Source organism: Notolepis coatsorum (genome assembly GCF_963971535.1).
Source record: "Notolepis coatsorum genome assembly, chromosome: 17".
NCBI classification, from domain to species: domain Eukaryota; kingdom Metazoa; phylum Chordata; class Actinopteri; order Aulopiformes; family Paralepididae; genus Notolepis; species Notolepis coatsorum.
This window is the reverse complement of record NC_140181.1, coordinates 1088766-1104900: the sequence shown is the minus strand read 5'-3', so window position 1 is coordinate 1104900 and position 16135 is coordinate 1088766. Positions and strand designations below refer to the sequence as shown.

General features: G+C 45.4%; 1 protein-coding gene across 2 annotated transcripts in view; it reads left to right on the top strand.

The window, feature by feature from the left end:
* Positions 1 to 16135, top strand: part of LOC311243515 (cytosolic sulfotransferase 3-like) — a 165997-nt gene that overhangs the window by 8243 nt on the left and 141619 nt on the right. For both annotated transcript variants that reach the window (XM_084332761.1, XM_084332760.1), the window contains exon 2: positions 9994 to 10132. In XM_084332761.1, coding sequence (XP_084188887.1) covers positions 9994 to 10132 — 139 coding nt within the window. The remainder of the gene's footprint in view (positions 1 to 9993; positions 10133 to 16135) is intronic.

Here is a 16135-nt window from a genome sequence, read left to right as displayed (position 1 = left end):
AAACTGTTTTTCTGGAGGAGGGCATCTCTGAAGATTCTCTGCTAAAACCTCTAAGGAGTCTTGATAAGAAATCTTATGGATGGCCTCGCCCGGTACTGCCTGGTACCACATGGTTACCACAGGCAAACCCTTTGTTTGTTCTGAAAAAATGGAGGGACTTTCTCTTACTTAAAAACACTAGGTAACTAAAGGTAACGCTAGTAAAAAGGAGGAGGAGTCCATACTGACTACGTATTGTATTTTGGTTTGCTAAGCGAAAATGACATCCCTGTGACATCACTGTTTTTAGACCAATCGGAATATGATACAGGATCAATATAAAAAGGACTGTTGCCCATTCAAGAGACACACTTTTTTTTTGAGAGAGATTTTGTGGAGATGACTGAATCCTGATACATTGTAAGCTGAAACCTGTGTACTTATAAAAATGAAACTGAACCTTTAATGTAATCTTATACTGTTAAAAAATAAAACAATCTTCTTTTGGAACAACACTTGCTTCAATTCTTCCCAAAACTGAAAGACGACTGGTAAGCATGGAGATGTTTTTTTGCATTGTAACTTTACCAGTAATGTGCCTGATTTATGATGTAAAAAACCTTAGGAGTGTGGCTTTCCCCAGACGGAGTAAAAGGAGAAATATGTTTATGCATATGGACTAAAGGTGGGTTCTGTATAACTGTGATTATCAAGTAAAGCCATACAGTGGTAATACGTGTAACCGAATAAGTTAAATGGATATCCTATGAATAGGAAAAGTCCTTCTCAGTGCAAAATAGAATAAATATACTCCGCAACTCCAATCAATCAACCGCATGACTGGAGAGGACGGAGGAGTGCCTGTGTGGGCCTGGGTCGGCTGGGTTTAACCCCTGCAGTTTATAGACGCATTGAGTCCTAGACATCACAGACGTCGCAGGACGCTGCTTGAAGTTGAGATGCGGACCAATGAGTTATGGGGTTATCAATCTGACCTAGGCTTATGCCAGCACTTATCATGGCGTCCCTACGATGGGCATTTATACTAACTAAATAGGTGCTAAACGGCCGAAGAAAACAGGACTACTGTCAAAAGCCTCTGGAGTAAAATTAAATTACAGATTTGGCAAAACCTAAAGTAGAAGGTTCTACTCAAAGAAAGAATCACACTTAAAGTATATTTTTGTGATTGCAGTAAAAAGGTTTACTCATGACTAAAAAGTTTCGTAATGTTAACTTACAGTCAAAAACGTAGAAGGTTCTACTCAAAGAAAGAATCACACTTAAAGTATATTTTTGTGATTGCAGTAAAAAGGTTTACTCATGACTAAAAAGTTACGTAATGTTAACTTACAGTCAAAAACGTAGAAGGTTCTACTCAAAGAAAGAATCACACTTAAAGTATATTTTTGTGATTGCAGTAAAAAGGTTTACTCATGACTAAAAAGTTACGTAATGTTAACTTACAGTCAAAAACGTAGAAGGTTCTACTCAAAGAAAGAATCACACTTAAAGTATATTTTTGTGATTGCAGTAAAAAGGTTTACTCATGACTAAAAAGTTATGTAATGTTAACTTACAGTCAAAAACGTAGAAGGTTCTACTCAAAGAAAGAATCACACTTAAAGTATATTTTTGTGATTGCAGTGAAAGATCACTCACGACTAAAAAGTTATGTAATGTTAACTTACAGTCAAAAACGTAGAAGATTCTACTCAAAGAAAGAATCACACTTAAAGTATATTTTTGTGATTGCAGTGAAAATGCACTCTGGAAAAAAAAAAGTGTGTCTCTTGAATGGGCAACAGTCCTTTTTATATTGATCCTGTATCATATTCCGATTGGTCTAAAAACAGTGATGTCACAGGGATGTCATTTTCGCTTAGCAAACCAAAATACAATACGTAGTCAGTATGGACTCCTCCTCCTTTTTACTAGCGTTACCTTTAGTTACCTAGTGTTTTTAAGTAAGAGAAAGTCCCTCCATTTTTTCAGAACAAACAAAGGGTTTGCCTGTGGTAACCATGTGGTACCAGGCAGTACCGGGCGAGGCCATCCATAAGATTTCTTATCAAGACTCCTTAGAGGTTTTAGCAGAGAATCTTCAGAGATGCCCTCCTCCAGAAAAACAGTTTACACATCATTTTAGTATTATTCTCTACTGACAGTTAATTATAAGCATGACATTATGAAAACTTTTACTGTAAACATTAAACATTTAATTGTTATATAGTTTTTAAGATTCTCTCTATCGTTTCAAGACTCCCCTTTACTCTAAAATTTCACAACCTCAACCTTTAACTCCCCGGGGGCCCCATCACCTCAGACCATACATGCATGTCTGTCCTGCTTCCTCCCTGTAAGGGTTAACATTACAGTTTACTCTCCTCTGCTGCTGCATCCTCAGGGCCACATTCCTTAGGGTTAACTCCCCACTGCGGGCCTGCTGATACAGACACCTCCTATGCAGACCAGGCAACCCTCCTTTAAGCAGAACAATCATTTCACTATCTTCCAACCAGAGTTCAGTTTTAAAGTCTATAAAAGAATATACTGGTTATATAGGAACGAATCAGGATGTCAATTTCCAAAAGAGTCACTGTTGTTCTGTGGCACTTCACAATAGGTCACCCTTGAGATGCCGTAGGTGGTTAAGTACCTTGTTAGCCTTGATAGAGTTATTCATCCCTTTGACATTCCATGAGACGAAACGGATGTTCCTGCCCGTCACTGCCATGTTCTGTTAAGTATATACATACCTGAGTTGAAAAGATGAAACATTGGAAGAGAGGAGAAAGGTAGAGGGGGATAAAGAAGGGGGGGGGGGGTTGACGCACACACATGCACCCACACAACTATACACAAACATACTCACCCAGGGGTACATCCCTTGGTCCCTAAGGGAACAGTAACAGCCTTTGTACCTCTCAGGATACGCTCCTTCCGGTGGAGACTTCATCCTCACTCCTCTTTTCCCCTCTCTCCCATTCATTTCGAACAGCCTCCAATATGGTTATGGATAGACTTTTAAATTTGTGTTAAAGAACATTCGAACAGCCAAAAAAACTTAAAATAAAAACCAAAAGAAAAAAGGGATGAATAAATTCAAAAATTTAAATTAGAATAAAAATGAAAGATATTTGCAACACAACTCTGGGCTCATCCGTTAGAGCATGGACGTAAAAGCGCTACCAATGACTCCCACTAAGGAGTGTGACCCATAAAAAGTTGAGAGTGAACGAGTATACCGAGGCGCTCCAGTGTGTATAGGTCAACCTATAATTCAGTGGACCTGGGCAAAGTCCGCTTCCAACCTGTAACAGCTCGAAGAGAATGTTTTTAGCCCCTGCTACCATGCCCACTAGGGATATAAAAATTGCAAAACCATAACAGAGTTGAAAAAGAGGCGCCACTTTCTTCCTTTTTTTCCCCCTTTCTCCTTTCGTCTATAAAAAAATATATACATATATGTAAAGAGTAAAATAATAATAATCAAGAGGTATATGCAGTTACGGGGGTTACAAGATTCAGGGACCTCAAAATGTACCTAAAATATGTATAGAAAGGTAATGTGGTTAGCTACATTCGGCAGTGTTAGAGACCTGTACCTTCAGACAGTAAAAAGAAGCTGTCTGAAGTTTTTCAGTTGGTTCAGTCAATACCTTGAGTGCTTCCTGAAACATGTATACAAACCCCCCACTACCCAATAGATACTATCCGGTTTGTTTGTATTGAGACCCTCAGATAGTAAGAGGAGCATGTGCACCCTGAATATGTTCACCCTGCCTAGAGAGTCATATGTATATAAATCCATACAAAAAGAAAGGACAAATTAAGTTAAGAAAAAAAAGGGAAAATTATATATATATATATATATATATATATATATATATATATATATATATATATATATATATATATATAAAAAAAAGGGGGGGGCAACAACAAAAATTACGAAATAGGAAGCAGAAGAAAACGGCATGCAATTATTCACAAGGTCATTCACAAGCAACCTGATTGGCATAGGGTTCCTTTTGAAGGAGTCACTCCAATTGAAATAACAATATTACCCTTCTGAGGCATAGGTGGCCACTCTATAGTGACTGGGCACTATAATCCAACCAAGGTCTACAAGTTCAGCCGCACATTTAATATGTTGTAATCATGTCTATTGCTGTTGGTGTCTGTTTCAGCTGGCCCCGAGGTGTCCGTTAGACCTAGGTAAATGGTCTAGTAAATTCAGGCCCAGTCTCTGTACATTCCAATCCGCGCATTGAGTACTCCTAAAGCATACACATAGAACCTTCATTATCCTGTCAAACCGGTCCAGTCTATTTATCTAGCAGCCTCTAAACCAGACCTGGGCATTGTACGGCCCGCGGGCCGGATACGGCCCGCGGGATGATTCTGACCGGCCCGCGAAAGATTACATGATAATACAAAAAAAAAAAAAAAAAAAAAATTTAATATTTTTATTTTTATTTTTTTTACTTTTTTATTTTCATGTCAACGTTCACACGCACAATATACGCTAAGGAGACATGCTCAGAAGATGTTGGTTCTCTTTGGATCCACCTACATTTTGGAAATCAATTATATTTGAATAAATTCAGCCGAACGCACAATTGGAGGGGGGCTCCCCACCCTCCAGAACATTTACTACAAGCGTTGCAAGGGGAAGGCTAAGAGAATTATTAAGGACTCGAGCCACCCGAACAACTGCCTCTTTGAACTGCTGCCGTCAGGCAAGCGATACAGGAGTCTCAAGGCGAGCACAGAAAGACTCAGAAGTAGCTTCTATCCCCAGGCCATCAGGCTGCTAAACGAACAATGAATGAACACTACACAACAACAACCACCAAACACACATAGCACACACATCCACACGCACACACTCACTTTAAACAAACACACTGTAGCACCCACTCCACACACTTTATAGCACACACCCACTTTAAACAAACACACTGTAGCACCCACTCCCCACACTTTATATTTATGGATGAAGGATTGCACTACAACTCGTACACCTTACTGTAAATTGTACCTAAAATTGTACCTCATCCCATTTCTGCTTTGCACTAGATAGTACTGTACATTAGTACACTGCATAGTATTGTGTATTGTATATTATATGGTAACTCAGAACATTGTACATATGTCTATACCGAACACTGTGACCTCATTTTCTTCTTCTAAATTCATGCTATATTATGTTATTATGTTATTTGATACTATCTTGTCTAGCACAGTCTCTGGAGCGTAACAGTAAGAAGCATTTTGTATGAAAGTATTCTGTACTTCTGTATGACAACTATTAAAGAACTTGAACTTGAACTTGATATTTTTGAAAGCTAACCTCACCTTTTAATTGCCAAATAATAACATACACTCTTACCAGGGGTCAAAACAATGCCATTTACTGCTTTTTATATAGAAATAAAATGTATATTATGCATAATTGATTTTGGAATTTTGGCCCGGCCCCCCAACATATTTTCAGTTGCTCATTCGGCCCCCCAGGAAAAATAATTGCCCACCCCTGCTCTAAACAGAGGGAACGTCTACAGTTTGAATGAGAGAGAGAGACACATGTAAAAGAAGAGCTATTAAAGAACAATAAAAAAAAAGGAATTCGAAATACGTGCAAATATAATCCGCGTCGGCTATTTGGGAAGCATAAAGTTCTGTTTCAGAAGCCAGTCCGCTTAATGTCAATAGCATCTCCCCATGAATTCTAAGTGTCAGGTCTAACGCGGTCGACCAGTTTAGCCCAACCAAAGTCTATAATTTCAGTCTCGCATTCTACATTCATTGTTCATTGCTCCCGGCGTCCGGTTAGCTTACCCCTAGGTACTCGTTAGGTAGCCGTCCACGCTAGGCTAGCTTGGCCTTGAGGTACGTTTCAGCGTCTCCAACAGACATGAAGCGTAATCTGTCCCGCTCTCCTCCGTAATCATCAGTTTGGCCGGGTAGTGAAGACTAGGCCTCAGCCCCCGTTTGTAAAGTAGTGCCATCACATCGCGGTACGGTGCTCGCTGTTCCAACACAGCCGGGGTATAATCCTCGTAGAAAGCAATTTGATGACCGTCGTACTGCATCTCTGCTCTTCTCTTTCTAGCCTCCCGGATCACCCGTTCTTTGGTCTGATAATTATGGAACCTGATGATAACAGGCCTAGGCTTTTCACCCTGCTTCGACTTAGCCGCTAGCGACCTATGTGCACGGTCCAATTCTGGAGGGGTAGGGAGGGTTTCTGCCCCAAAAACCTGTGATAAAAGGGTGGCGAAGAAGGATGTTGGTCTCGGGCCCTCAATCTGTTCTGGTAGTCCAATGATCCGAAGGTTGTTACGTCGCCCTCGAGCCTCGGGTCCTCCGCCTTAGCCTTTAGCATAGCATGGCTAGCCCTCAGATCAGCACATGTAGCCTCTAGCGACGCAATTCTTTCGCTTACAGATTCCGCATTCTCCTCCAGGGACTTGACCCGCTGTCCGTTGTCGGCCACTTCCGATTTCATTTGGTCAAGTTTATTTTCCAGAGTGGTAATGGCTTTTCTGAACTCGGTGGTCATAGCCTCTTTGTGGTTTTCAAGCAGGGTGGCCAGCCAGGCCTTGCTAAAGCCTCCGTCAGCCTCTTCCTCATTCTGAACATCGCCCCGTTTTGGTCTTGGAGTCTTGGATGTCATCTTTGCGAAAATAAATATTTAGTTAGCTGTATCGATACTTGCATATAAACAAGAATTATGAGGGTTTGGAGTCTTAAAACGTAGAATTTAAAAAAACATGAGGGAGAGAGGGAAAAACGCGTCCTACTCCCTGCTCACCATACCGGAAGTCCCCATGAGTAGAAGTTCTTAAGGATATTCTGACTGACTTGGAACTTCCTTAGGCGCCTGAGGAAGTAGAGGCGTTGTCATGCCTTCTTCACAACACTGTCAATGTGTGTGGTCCATGTCAAGTCCTCGGCTATGTGGGCTCCGAGGTACTTAAAACTGTTCACTCTCTCAACCGGTGCCCCGTCGATGCTGAGGGGGCTGTAGTCCCTGACCCCCGACCTCCTGAAGTCCACAATCATCTCCTTTGTTTTGCTAACGTTCAGGGAGAGGCTGTTCTCCTGGCACCATCCCGCCAGGACCTTGACCTCTTCCAGGTAGGCCCTCTTGTCGTTTGCAGAGATCAGGCCCACCATACTGTGTCGTCAGCAAATTTGATGATTGTGTTGTTACTCCGCTGAGCCACACAGTCATGTGTGTACAGGGAGTAGAGGAGGGGACTCAGAACACATCCCTGGGGGGCCCCTATGTTGAGAGTGATGGATGAGGAGGTGCAGTTGCCTGCTCTCACCACCTGGGGTCTGCCCGTCAGGAAGTCCAAGACCCACTGGCAGAGGTCATAGTTCAAGCCCAGGTCCCTGAGCTTGGCTATGAGTTTGGAGGGGAATATGGTATTGAATGCTGAGCTGTAGCCGATGAATAGCATTCTCACATAGTTCCCCTGCCTCTTGTCAATCAATCATAACTGTGGTTGGTAGACTAGACTCCACTTCACTGGGGTTGGTAGAGTTAGACTAGACTCCACTTCACTGGGGTTGGTAGAGTTAGACTAGACTCCACTTCACTGTGGTTGGTAGAGTTAGACTAGACTCCACTTCACTGTGGTTGGTAGAGTTAGACTAGACTCCACTTCACTGGGGTTGGTAGAGTTAGACTAGACTCCACTTCACTGTGGTTGGTAGAGTTAGACTAGACTCCACTTCACTGGGGTTGGTAGAGTTAGACTAGACTCCACTTCACTGTGGTTGGTAGAGTTAGACTAGACTCCACTTCACTGGGGTTGGTAGAGTTAGACTAGACTGTAGAGTTAGACTAGACTGTAGAGTTAGACTGTTCTCCTCAAGGAACAAAAGGAGCAGTGAGTATTTATTTCCTGGTAAGATACTTTGTTGGACCAGAATATCCTTATTTAGATTGTATCCATGGAACAGTTAACAGGTTAAACATACCTTGCCCTGACTCCCGAGTACGGCCCATGCGCCTTGTGGGACTGGACACCACCTGTCCAGTCCCACAAGGCCCATGGGACCCCTCACCACCTGTCCAGTACCACAAGGCCCATGGGACCCCTCACCACCTGTCCAGTCCCACAAGGCCCATGGGACCCCTCACCACCTGTCCAGTCCCACAAGGCCCATGGGACCCCTCACCACCTGTCTAGTCCCACAAGGCCCATGGGACCCCTCACCACCTGTCCAGTCCCACAAGGCCCATGGGACCCCTCACCACCTGTCCAGTCCCACAAGGCCCATGGGACCCCTCACCACCTGTCCAGTCCCACAAGGCCCATGGGACCCCTCACCACCTGTCCAGTACCACAAGGCCCATGGGACCCCTCACCACCTGTCCAGTCCCACAAGGCCCATGGGACCCCTCACCACCTGTCCAGCGCCCACAAGGCCCATGGGACCCCTCACCACCTGTCCAGTCCCACAAGGCCCATGGGACCCCTCACCACCTGTCCAGTACCACAAGGCCCATGGGACCCCTCCCCACCTGTCCAGTACCACAAGGCCCATGGGACCCCTCACCACCTGTCCAGTCCCACAAGGCCCATGGGACCCCTCACCACCTGTCCAGTACCACAAGGCCCATGGGACCCCTCACCACCTGTCTAGTCCCACAAGGCCCATGGGACCCCTCACCACCTGTCCAGTACCACAAGGCCCATGGGACCCCTCACCACCTGTCCAGTCCCACAAGGCCCATGGGACCCCTCACCACCTGTCCAGTACCACAAGGCCCATGGGACCCCTCACCACCTGTCTAGTCCCACAAGGCCCATGGGACCCCTCACCACCTGTCCAGTACCACAAGGCCCATGGGACCCCTCACCACCTGTCCAGTCCCACAAGGCCCATGGGACCCCTCACCACCTGTCCAGTCCCACAAGGCCCATGGGACCCCTCACCACCTGTCCAGTACCACAAGGCCCATGGGACCCCTCACCACCTGTCCAGTACCAGAAGGCCCATGGGACCCCTCACCACCTGTCCAGTACCACAAGGCCCATGGGACCCCTCACCACCTGTCCAGTACCACAAGGCCCATGGGACCCCTCACCACCTGTCCAGTCCCACAAGGCCCATGGGACCCCTCACCACCTGTCCAGTCCCACAAGGCCCATGGGACCCCTCACCACCTGTCCAGTCCCACAAGGCCCATGGGACCCCTCACCACCTGTCCAGTGCCCGAGTGGCCGTAGGGACCCCTCACCACCTGTCCAGTGCCCGAGTGGCCATAGGGACCCCTCACCACCTGTCCAGTACCACAAGGCCCATGGGACCCCTCACCACCTGTCCAGTGCCCGAGTGGCCGTAGGGCCCCTAAGGTATTCCCTACAACAGAGGGATGTCAACATAGGGCCTCCACAGGGGTCAGTAATGTATTCCTTTACCTTTTGTGTTGATGGGGCACTGTCACTTTAAGGAGGTTGGTTTTGGGGTTGGGCTGATTGATTGATTGAATTGATTGAAAACTTTATTAACAGATTGCAGAATGGGTTCAATACAGTACGGCTCAATACACACAATTGTTAAGGGGATGCAGACCAGAGAAATACTTTCATCTTGTTTACATCAGGGTCCCCCATTTTCAATTCATCGTAACATTTACGACATACAGATAAACAGGACTGGCTGAGAGGAGTTTCATTGAAAATGTTTGGTTACAACGAGCTGTCAGATCCGAGCACACGGCATAGCTCTGACAGCTGTCACTTGTGCTATTGCGAAATAACTGACACACGGCTTTGTGTTGTCAACTGTTAGATATTGTGCGTTTCTGTATTCCGACGATTTCTACAGTAACCTATATGTAAAAAGTAAAAACGAATAAACCTAAAAGCTGAAATGGTTCAAATGAACTATTAATATAACATAAGGCTTTAGAGACCAATCTGACCGGACAGAAATCTCTTTAATCCAAATACAATAAACTCAATTTATGACTTGCTCTTCCAGATGGACCGGCCTCCTCGGCCCAGGATATTTGACTTCCACGGAGTCTCCATGACCCACTACTTCACTGACAACTGGGACAATGTACAGAACTTCAAAGCTCGACCAGATGACATTCTTATAGTTACTTACCCCAAAGCAGGTGTGTATGAGCTGCAGTGACTTGCTCAGCAGATATATCACATTAGTTCTCTGCCTCTATGTGTTTGTATAATTATCTTTAATTGTCTTGCACTATATCTCGCAAACCACAAGGCCAATTGGTCTAATATCTGTTGTGCACATTCATGACTGCTGTCGGATGAACTCCTACTTTGATTTAGTTGACGCCATGACCTTTCCTACTGCCAGTATCAGGCGGAACTTTACATTTTAGAATTTGTGTATCTCAAATACCGTTTATTTGATTACTTTCAAATGTATGTAGTGTACATTCATGACCCCTAGAGGAAGATGCCTATTAGGGATGTCCCGATCCGATCACGTGATCGGGATCGGGGCCGATCACGTGATTTTCAGAAGATCGGGATCGGGAATTAAATCTTTTTTAATCAGGAGTGATTTTCTTTAAAATTATTTATTTTGTTCAACAAACATGACCATGTTCACGTCTTAAACTCATACTGAGGCCTTAGTTTTGGTTTTAAATTACATATCATCATTCATTTATTTATTGTCACACAGGAATTTGCCAAAACAAACGCATTTCCTTTTATTTACACCGTCGCACGACAGTGACGTGTGCCGAAAATAGCAGACCTCACAACGCGTCGCTCCCGCAACACCGGCAGGTTATGTCCACCTCATGACTCGGAGCAGCTACACAAAACGTCAGAAGTTTGGAAGCATTTTAAAATTGAAACCGAAGCCAGTCCAATAGCCAGTTGCAATGTTTGCAAGGCGGACGTTCCGCGTGCGTTCAACACGACCAATCTAATACGTCACGTTATGTGACTAGAGCGAGGTGCGTTCAACACGACCAATCTAATACGTCACGTTATGTGACTAGAGCGAGGTGCGTTCAACACGACCAATCTAATACGTCACGTTATGTGACTAGAGCGAGGTGCGTTCAACACGACCAATCTAATACGTCACGCTATGTGACTAGAGCGAGGTGCGTTCAACACGACCAATCTAATACGTCACGCTATGTGACTAGAGCGAGGTGGTTCAACACGACCAATCTAATACGTCACGCTATGTGACTAGAGCGAGGTGCGTTCAACACGACCAATCTAATACGTCACGCTATGTGACTAGAGCGAGGTGCGTTCAACACGACCAATCTAATACGTCACGCTATGTGACTAGAGCGAGGTGCGTTCAACACGACCAATCTAATACGTCACGTTATGTGACTAGAGCGAGGTGGTTCAACACGACCAATCTAATACGTCACGTTATGTGACTAGAGCGAGGTGCGTTCAACACGACCAATCTAATACGTCACGCTATGTGACTAGAGCGAGGTGCGTTCAACACGACCAATCTAATACGTCACGTTATGTGACTAGAGCGAGGTGCGTTCAACACGACCAATCTAATACGTCACGTTATGTGACTAGAGCGAGGTGCGTTCAACACGATCAATCTAATACGTCACGTTATGTGACTAGAGCGAGGTGCGTTCAACACGACCAATCTAATACGTCACGCTATGTGACTAGAGCGAGGTGCGTTCAACACGACCAATCTAATACGTCACGTTATGTGACTAGAGCGAGGTGCGTTCAACACGACCAATCTAATACGTCACGCTATGTGACTAGAGCGAGGTGCGTTCAACACGACCAATCTAATACGTCACGCTATGTGACTAGAGCGAGGTGCGTTCAACACGACCAATCTAATACGTCACGTTATGTGACTAGAGCGAGGTGCGTTCAACACGACCAATCTAATACGTCACGTTATGTGACTAGAGCGAGGTGCGTTCAACACGACCAATCTAATACGTCACGTTATGTGACTAGAGCGAGGTGCGTTCAACACGACCAATCTAATACGTCACGTTATGTGACTAGAGCGAGGTGCGTTCAACACGACCAATCTACTACATCACGTTATGTGACTAGAGCGAGGTGCGTTCAACACGACCAATCTAATACGTCACGTTATGTGACTAGAGCGAGGTGCGTTCAACACGACCAATCTAATATGTCATGTTATGTGACTAGAGCGAGGTGCGTTCAACACGACCAATCTAATACGTCACGTTATGTGACTAGAGCGAGGTGCGTTCAACACGACCAATCTAATACGTCACGTTATGTGACTAGAGCGAGGTGCGTTCAACACGACCAATCTAATACGTCACGTTATGTGACTAGAGCGAGGTGCGTTCAACACGACCAATCTAATACGTCACGCTATGTGACTAGAGCGAGGTGCGTTCAACATGACCAATCTAATACGTCACGTTATGTGACTAGAGCGAGGTGCGTTCAACACGACCAATCTAATACGTCACGTTATGTGACTAGAGCGAGGTGCGTTCAACACGACCATCTAATACGTCACGCTATGTGCCTAGAGCGAGGTGCGTTCAACACGACCAATCTAATACGTCACGTTATGTGACTAGAGCGAGGTGCGTTCAACACGACCAATCTAATACGTCACGTTATGTGACTAGAGCGAGGTGCGTTCAACACGATCAATCTAATACGTCACGCTATGTGACTAGAGCCAGGTGCGTTCAACACGACCAATCTAATACGTCACGCTATGTGACTAGAGCCAGGTGCGTTCAACACGACCAATCTAATACGTCACGTTATGTGACTAGAGCGAGGTGCGTTCAACACGACCAATCTAATACGTCACGTTATGTGACTAGAGCGAGGTGCGTTCAACACGACCAATCTAATACGTCACGTTATGTGACTAGAGCGAGGTGCGTTCAACACGACCAATCTAATACGTCACGTTATGTGACTAGAGCGAGGTGCGTTCAACGCGACCAATCTAATATGTCACGTTATGTGACTAGAGCGAGGTGCGTTCAACACGACCATCTAATACGTCACGTTATGTGACTAGAGCAAGGTGCGTTCAGCACGACCAATCTAATACGTCACGTTATGTGACTAGAGCGAGGTGCGTTCAACACGACCAATCTAATACGTCACGTTATGTGACTAGAGCGAGGTGCGTTCAACACGACCAATCTAATACGTCACGTTATGTGACTAGAGCGAGGTGCGTTCAACACGACCAATCTAATACGTCACGTTATGTGACTAGAGCGAGGTGCGTTCAACACGACCAATCTAATACGTCACGTTATGTGACTAGAGCGAGGTGCGTTCAACACGACCAATCTAATACGTCACGTTATGTGACTAGAGCGAGGTGCGTTCAACACGACCATCTAATACGTCACGTTATGTGACTAGAGCGAGGTGCGTTCAACACGACCAATCTAATACGTCACGTTATGTGACTAGAGCGAGGTGCGTTCAACACGACCAATCTAATACGTCACGTTATGTGACTAGAGCGAGGTGCGTTCAACACGACCAATCTAATACGTCACGTTATGTGACTAGAGCGAGGTGCGTTCAACACGACCAATCTAATACGTCACGTTATGTGACTAGAGCGAGGTGCGTTCAACACGACCAATCTAATACGTCACGCTATGTGACTAGAGCGAGGTGCGTTCAACACGACCAATCTAATACGTCACGCTATGTGACTAGAGCGAGGTGCGTTCAACACGACCAATCTAATATGTCACGTTATGTGACTAGAGCGAGGTGCGTTCAACACGACCAATCTAATACGTCACGTTATGTGACTAGAGCGAGGTGCGTTCAACACGACCAATCTAATACGTCACGTTATGTGACTAGAGCGAGGTGCGTTCAACACGACCAATCTAATACGTCACGTTATGTGACTAGAGCGAGGTGCGTTCAACACGACCAATCTACTACATCACGTTATGTGACTAGAGCGAGGTGCGTTCAACACGACCAATCTAATACGTCACGTTATGTGACTAGAGCGAGGTGCGTTCAACACGACCAATCTAATACGTCACGTTATGTGACTAGAGCGAGGTGCGTTCAACACGACCAATCTAATATGTCATGTTATGTGACTAGAGCGAGGTGCGTTCAACACGACCAATCTAATACGTCACGTTATGTGACTAGAGCGAGGTGCGTTCAACACGACCAATCTAATACGTCACGTTATGTGACTAGAGCGAGGTGCGTTCAACACGACCAATCTAATACGTCACGTTATGTGACTAGAGCGAGGTGCGTTCAACACGACCAATCTAATACGTCACGCTATGTGACTAGAGCGAGGTGCGTTCAACATGACCAATCTAATACGTCACGTTATGTGACTAGAGCGAGGTGCGTTCAACACGACCAATCTAATACGTCACGTTATGTGACTAGAGCGAGGTGCGTTCAACACGACCAATCTAATACGTCACGTTATGTGACTAGAGCGAGGTGCGTTCAACACGACCAATCTAATACGTCACGTTATGTGACTAGAGCGAGGTGCGTTCAACACGACCAATCTAATACGTCACGTTATGTGACTAGAGCGAGGTGCGTTCAACACGACCAATCTAATACGTCACGCTATGTGCCTAGAGCGAGGTGCGTTCAACACGACCAATCTAATACGTCACGTTATGTGACTAGAGCGAGGTGCGTTCAACACGACCAATCTAATACGTCACGTTATGTGACTAGAGCGAGGTGCGTTCAACACGATCAATCTAATACATCACGCTATGTGACTAGAGCGAGGTGCGTTCAACACGACCAATCTAATACGTCACGCTATGTGACTAGAGCCAGGTGCGTTCAACACGACCAATCTAATACGTCACGTTATGTGACTAGAGCGAGGTGCGTTCAACACGACCAATCTAATACGTCACGTTATGTGACTAGAGCGAGGTGCGTTCAACACGACCAATCTAATACGTCACGTTATGTGACTAGAGCGAGGTGCGTTCAACACGACCAATCTAATACGTCACGTTATGTGACTAGAGCGAGGTGCGTTCAACACGACCAATCTAATATGTCACGTTATGTGACTAGAGCGAGGTGCGTTCAACGCGACCAATCTAATATGTCACGTTATGTGACTAGAGCGAGGTGCGTTCAACACGACCAATCTAATACGTCACGTTATGTGACTAGAGCGAGATGCGTTCAACACGACCAATCTAATACGTCACGTTATGTGACTAGAGCGAGGTGCGTTCAACACGACCATCTAATACGTCACGTTATGTGACTAGAGCGAGGTGCGTTCAACACGACCATCTAATACGTCACATTATGTGACTAGAGCAAGGTGCGTTCAACACGACCAATCTAATACGTCACGTTATGTGACTAGAGCGAGGTGCGTTCAACACGACCAATCTAATACGTCACGTTATGTGACAAGAGCGAGGTGCGTTCAACACGACCATCTAATACGTCACGTTATGTGACTAGAGCGAGGTGCGTTCAACACGACCAATCTAATACGTCACGTTATGTGACTAGAGCGAGGTGCGTTCAACACGACCATCTAATACGTCACGTTATGTGACTAGAGCGAGGTGCGTTCAACACGACCAATCTAATACGTCACGTTATGTGACTAGAGCGAGGTGCGTTCAACACGACCAATCTAATACGTCACGTTATGTGACTAGAGCGAGGTGCGTTCAACACGACCAATCTAATACGTCACGTTATGTGACTAGAGCGAGGTGCGTTCAACACGACCAATCTAATACGTCACGTTATGTGACTAGAGCGAGGTGCGTTCAACACGACCAATCTAATACGTCACGTTATGTGACTAGAGCGAGGTGCGTTCAACACGACCAATCTAATACGTCACGTTATGTGACTAGAGCGAGGTGCGTTCAACACGACCAATCTAATACGTCACGTTATGTGACTAGAGCGAGGTGCGTTCAACACGACCATCTAATACGTCACGTTATGTGACTAGAGCGAGGTGCGTTCAACACGACCAATCTAATACGTCACGTTATGTGACTAGAGCGAGGTGCGTTCAACACGACCAATCTAATACGTCACGTTATGTGACTAGAGCGAGGTGCGTTCAACACGACCAATCTAATACGTCACGCTATGTG